The sequence below is a fragment of the Phaseolus vulgaris genome, chromosome 1 (genome assembly GCF_000499845.2).
Source record: "Phaseolus vulgaris cultivar G19833 chromosome 1, P. vulgaris v2.0, whole genome shotgun sequence".
Taxonomy (NCBI): domain Eukaryota; kingdom Viridiplantae; phylum Streptophyta; class Magnoliopsida; order Fabales; family Fabaceae; genus Phaseolus; species Phaseolus vulgaris.
This window is the reverse complement of record NC_023759.2, coordinates 37,484,040-37,490,202: the sequence shown is the minus strand read 5'-3', so window position 1 is coordinate 37,490,202 and position 6,163 is coordinate 37,484,040. Positions and strand designations below refer to the sequence as shown.

General features: G+C 38.3%; 2 protein-coding genes across 2 annotated transcripts; one reads left to right on the top strand and one right to left on the bottom strand.

Moving 5' to 3' along the window:
• Positions 1-449: 449 nt before the first annotated feature.
• LOC137816001 (protein MAIN-LIKE 2-like) lies at positions 450-1,148 on the top strand. Its single transcript, XM_068619107.1, has 2 exons — positions 450-683; positions 756-1,148. Exons 1-2 carry the CDS (start codon positions 450-452, stop codon positions 1,146-1,148), a joined length of 627 nt encoding a protein of 208 aa, XP_068475208.1.
• A 1,999-nt stretch (positions 1,149-3,147) lies between these two features.
• LOC137816000 (uncharacterized) lies at positions 3,148-4,724 on the bottom strand. Its single transcript, XM_068619106.1, has 4 exons — positions 3,962-4,724; positions 3,668-3,843; positions 3,241-3,477; positions 3,148-3,165 (listed from the first exon to the last, which is right to left on the bottom strand). Exons 1-4 carry the CDS (start codon positions 4,722-4,724, stop codon positions 3,148-3,150), a joined length of 1,194 nt encoding a protein of 397 aa, XP_068475207.1.
• Between the last annotated feature and the right edge of the window lie 1,439 nt (positions 4,725-6,163).

The following is a 6,163-nucleotide window of genomic DNA, read 5'->3' as shown; positions in this document are numbered from 1 at the left end:
GTTTGCAGCCACCGTGAGCCACATTCTTCTTCATTCGTTTGCAGCCACCGTGACCTTCATTATCACAGGCAGAGCAGCAGCTGCGACGGAGAGCTTTTGAAGTCGGAGAAGGAACCATCATCGAAGAAACCATCAAAGTACGACATGCCTACCGGATATTTTTATCCGTAATTCACTATTGCGTTCGGTATAAATTTTTCCGTAATTCATTATTGCATTCCAGATATTTTTATTCGTAGGTGATTAGTGGCTTCCATATATTTTTATCCATAATGGAGTTTTGACTTGCAGATATTTTTATCCGTAATACACTTTTGACTTGCAGATATTTTTATCCGCAATAGACTTATGTGTTGCAGATATTTTTATCCGAAATTTGTTGTTGTTCTGTGGATTTTTATAATTTTTTTATATATGTTGGATTGAATGTTATTTTTATGAAATGTAAGATGGTGAGGACTAGAGGTGAAGGAAGTTCTAATTTGGACTGTGTGCGGTCAATTGCATCGGTGAGAAGAAAACGGGGTGGCCCAAGTACTTTAGTTATAAATGAACACTTTGAAGATTATATTGAACAAGAAGAAGTTGAAGTGGATGATGAAGGCTATCTAGGAGGGCCATTGGATAAGTCCTTACTCGTTAATTATGAACATCATGTAGCCAGACAGTTGTGGAATGGTTTGGTAAGTAATGAAAAATAATTTTTTGTATTTGGTATGTATCTATTTATTGATGATATATGTTGATTATTGTAGGATCGTAGTGAGTTGAAGGTGGTTTCACATGGGAGGAAGATAAATAAGTTAGGAGAACCTCATGAGTGCATACAGGCTGGTGTAGAATTGTCTGGCCTAGGTGGTTTGTTTCATGCTAGTTATGAGAGTTTAGACCGAGGACTGTTGTGTGCTTTTGTAGAGAGGTGGCATGCAGAGACAAACAGTTTTCATTTACCGGTTGGGGAGATGACCGTCACTCTTGATGATGTGTCAAATTTGTTGCATTTACCCATTGTCGGTCATTTTTACACGCAGGAAACCTTAGATTCAGATTCGGCGAATGATTTATTGGTAGAATCCCTCCATGTTGACCGTGCACTTGCATATGAAGAAACAAGACACTATCGGGGAGCTCATGTGCGCATGATTTGATTAAGAGATGTGTATGAAGACGCATGCTCAAGGAGGCAGTGGACTGTGGCTGCCAGAGCTTACTTACTTCACCTTGTCGGTTGCACTATTTTTGCGGACAAGAGTGTTACATTAGTCAGTGTGTTTTATCTTGGTGTTTTTGTTGATTTGAGGCTTACTAGGGGATATTCTTGGGCAGCAGCTGCCCTAACTCACATGTATGAGCAGCTAGAAGATTGTAGTTATGCAAACATTAAGCAACTAGTTGGTCGACATTGTTGCAGAGGTGGATTTATGAGCACTTCCGTTTATAGGGATGAGACGTATGCAAGCACTGTATTCTGAAGATCAACCTCGGTGTAGGTTGTATGATGCTGGAAAAGGTACTTCAATTGTTGTTGTTCGATCACAGTTGGATACATTGACACCAACTTCCATTCAGTTTTGTCCATACAATGAGCACATGGAAGAACGTCCATTCGAGTGGATTTCCTTATTCTATGGTTATTTGAGGCTTGGAAATTGGACACAATTGCACATGCCAGAACGTGTTCTGCGTCAGTATGGCTATACACAGATCATCCCTCGTAACCCATCCGTACTTGGACATGGTCATCCGGATACAAATGAAATGGACCTTCGATGGTTACATTTCAATGATTATGTCATACATGACTATGCCATAGCACCTCATCCTAGCGCTTGCGTTCAAGAGTACATGGCTTGGTTTAGATCTGTATCACATCCATATGAGATTAATACGGATGAGGATGAGCATCCTGTACCGGTACCCTCAGATGCACGTGATCACGAAGCAATGCCAAGTCATCCTAAGGAGTCACATCCTGCTCTGGTATGCTTCTAACCTTGTTAACGTATTAATTTGTATTATCTTTTTCTAATAGTATGTCATTCATGTTTGTAGGATATTTGTCGTAGAATTACAGAGACATTGCAACCATTACTTAATCATGGCGATGTCGTGGAGGGCAGCCCTGTTTGGGAAGGCATACACAAGCAGCCATTATGTTAGCACGAGGAGCGACTGATGAAAGAGTTGTTTATGTAAGGAGACATGCACGTAGGAATGATTGACAATGTATTAGGATAATGTATTAGGATTTCTTTTTATGTAATATTTTTATCCACGACAATGTATTTGAACCTTATCTATATGTTTCAATATGGATTTTAATATTGTTATTAAGAATGTTTTCGTTTTTTGCTTCATGCTACTTATGTTTTAGTAGACACTCACTCACTTCTGGACATTGACATCCGTAGACACCTCACTGGCTTCCGAATCTTTTTATCCGTAGACACCTCACTCACTTCCAGATTTTTTTATCCGCAGGCACAGTTGTGGCTTCCGGATATTTTTATCCGCAGACAACATTTTGACTTCCGGATATGGCCATCCGCAGGCACTTCACTCACTTCATGGATATGGCCATCCGTATGTTCCTCATAATTGTGTAGGACAGCTCCAAAAGCTATTCAACATTGCAAATGTACTGAATACATAACCATTGCAAATGTACTAAATACATAACCATTAAAAATGTACATTCAAATACGCTAAACATCCATAAACCTAAACATTAAGTATCTATTACAAATGTTATGATTACAAATATCGTCTAATGGACATTAGTTGTGTATAAACTTGTATCCGGCTAGTGTAGTATGTTGACCAAGTTTGGGCCACCGGATAACGATGTGATGCCCACAATATATCCGTAGGTGGAATTGGACAACCATCTTTGAGCTTGACCTATAAAGGTAATAAATATAAGGTACATAAATCTTAATTTAACACATAAAACTTGATTGGTTTAGTTTATACCTGCACAAAATGATTTCCATGGACATGCCCAATTGCAATGATTCGGTGATGACGGAAGTTACTTGGTGCTTGGGTTCTTAAAGGAAAAATACTCAATGATTGTAACATGGACAAAGAAATAAGAATGACATTATACCGATTTGCAATAACATATCCCATGTCTGGAATTGTCATTCACTTATCTGTTCCTGCCTACAAGTACAATTGAGAAACAAAGTCAAATGAAGAAATGCAATGTAAAAATGAAATGGTGTTAGTGGTTGGTACCATAGACATGTGTTCCACTAGAAGTGATTTCTTCAAGTATTCATATCTATCATCACCACCAAAGAGTTGAACACATTCTTGTCTCCATTCACTTAGTTCTTTTAACAAATTCATTCGAACAACAACCCATGACTCCTCTCCCATTCCCAATTGGGCAGCAACATCACGGTAGGCACAATGGCCATCAGCCTTAACGTCGACAACATCAACAATGTATGGATGATACCCTACAGGGAACTGATTAAGGAAAGGAATACATTTTGTTGGTACAATTTCTGGTAAGCTTTCCTCTTTAGATTTTTTTGCTTGCACAACTATCATGTTGTGAGTGTAAGAAATCCACATGTTCAAAATAAGAAGGGATTCGCTTAGTTGATCTCATGAATTTAGTAGGACGAGACATCTTTACAACACCTTTTGTTTTCACCTTATGATCTGGTGCGTAAATAGATGTCTTCTCTGGAAAGGCAATCTCCTGCAATTTACTTTTGATGTTAACCTTACCTGCAACTTCCAACTGTTTGAACCGCTTCGCGATGACCTCAAACTCTTTATCAATTGACAACTCAGATGAATATTGTTCAGTTGCAATGTCTTCAAAAGCTTAAACAAGTCCACATCACATGTACTGATTTAAGTGGTATGCTACCAACACCAAATGAAGCCAATTGACACGCACAAGGAAGACCATGAGTACATGTAAGACTACATCCACACCTACTTTTATCAAACCCCACTGATTTAACCCTATCAACCTCTTCCGAAATAAGGTTCAAATCATATTTACACACAAAACCTAACAATTTTTTGTAAGTTGTAACCTTAAACCGATGTCCAACCACATGCAGACTCTTTTGGAATGAAGCTTTGATTGCATTATGTTGTAAAATAATCATCTTATTGATGGAATCCAAGCAGAAACATAAATCCCCCATCAAATTATGAAGAACTCTCTTTAGGCTCCAATGTGCCGCCTCAACTCTATTACTTGTTGTGTTTCCTAAGTGCATCACCTTATCTATCCATGCCTTGACAAATTTTTCTTTATGTGGACGTAACCATGTATCCATCACATAATCAACAAATATAGGCCATGGAGAACAGACAACTCGAAGAGCATTGACACGATCTTCAAAGGCCTCAACAATATCACAATCCACAACAAATCCCCACACTTCCATTACTTGATCCCATGCCTCTCTTGCATGCACCAATATTTTACATTTTGCTTTCACATTTTTATCAATGTGAAATTGACAGAGCAAATTATAAGATTTAGGAAACACCATTCTAATTGCATTCATTAAGGCAACATCTCTATCACATACCACCACCCTAGGGCGTGAATCAACTCTAAAAAATAACCCTTTAAGTCTGTCAAGGGCCCACAAAAAATTATTTTCATTTTCTGCTGCTAGTAAACAAAATGCAACGGAGAAAGTCAAACCTGTAGACATAATCCCAACAACCTCAAGTAACGACATCCTATACTTGTTCGTCTTGTACGTACTATCCATTAATATGACAATATTAAATGAGTTCACCAGTTTTACTGAATCTGGGTGTGTCCAAAATATATCTTGCACAATATTCGAAACCTCATCACACCTACACCAATGCACGTACCTGTCTTGCTCTAGTAACAACATCAGTTTGTTGCATTTCTATTTTGTGACCTCGTTGTGATCTTCGGTGAACAGTGATTGCAGTATAAACCTGCTTAATCGTTGTCACATTCTTATCATTTTTCTCTTTCATGGTTAGTAAAATATTTCTTGGCTTCACCGAAGTTTTAGTCATATCCTCAACCATAACCTTTTCCTCTATACTTAATCTTCCAGCATACGGATGACCCACCATTGTCTCTGCCAAGTCATGATTGTGAGAACCACAAATTAATTCAACCATCCACCCTTGACCACTTTTGACTGGTTTGCCTTGCAATCTAAAAGGACACTCACACTTCCTACTTCCCGTTCGACTGACATCTACTTCTTTTTTATACTGTTTGTATTTACCTCCTCTCTCACAACCTATCAATACCTAGGTCATCCTTCCTCGTTGGCCCGTCCATGTATCCAACTTTAATATAACAATAACAAACCCATAACTATAGCCAACACTTCTCGCCCACTCTAACAACTCATCTCGATCACGAAATACCTACAATAACATATGCCAAATTTTAAAACAATTCATAAAAAAAGCATTCACAACCCAACATTGACCATACCTCATCTGTAGAAAATGCCTCACTACACTCATGTGCCCTGTGTTCATTATCTAATGTGTTATAACTTATTGACTGCTCCAGATCAACATCATCTAATCCATCCCACACATCAATCTCCCCTAAAACTCCCATGTATGACTCTGTTGTATCCATTGGGCTGTTGAAAAAAAAATGAACACTTAGCTTCCGGATAAATAAATCCATAAGAAAAAAAATATCAACAGTTAGCTTCCGGATATATACATCCATATTGCATAAAACAATTCCGGATATGTACATCCGTAAGCCAATTATGACCTACGGACGTGGGCGTCCGGAAGCAATGAACCACATTTTCGGATATTAATATCTGTATTGAAAATTTTGACTTCCGGATATTAACATCCGTAGTGAAAAAAATAGACTTCTGGATTTCGATATCCAGGACCAGCTGAGCTCGAACAAAAACCAAAAACGACTGAAAATGGATTACTTACCTCATTAACTTGGCAAATGAAGCTTACACTGAATGTTCGTGCACAACAATGAATGTAACCTTCTCTTTTGCAGCTCAAAGCAAGGCGTCACACAACAATGAACTTCCTCTGTCTCACCATACAATATTTTTCAAAATAAAGAAGACAAGGGCATAATGGGATTTTAAAAAGTTCGTTGGGTGCCAATCACAATTGATCGGGTGCAGGAAACAAT

Bases quoted from the DNA above. Each gene is read 5' to 3' on its own strand.
- LOC137816001 (XM_068619107.1), top strand. From the start codon at position 450: ATGGTGAGGACTAGAGGTGAAGGAAGTTCTAATTTGGACTGTGTGCGG. The intron at 684-755 runs GTAAGTAATGAA...TGATTATTGTAG, and splicing joins GACAGTTGTGGAATGGTTTG to GATCGTAGTGAGTTGAAGGT.
- LOC137816000 (XM_068619106.1), bottom strand. From the start codon at position 4,724: ATGTCGTTACTTGAGGTTGTTGGGATTATGTCTACAGGTTTGACTTTC. The intron at 3,844-3,961 runs GTAGGTGTGGAT...GACTTGTTTAAG, and splicing joins ATCAGTGGGGTTTGATAAAA to CTTTTGAAGACATTGCAACT. The intron at 3,478-3,667 runs GTGAAAACAAAA...TTCCTTAATCAG, and splicing joins TTTACGCACCAGATCATAAG to TTCCCTGTAGGGTATCATCC.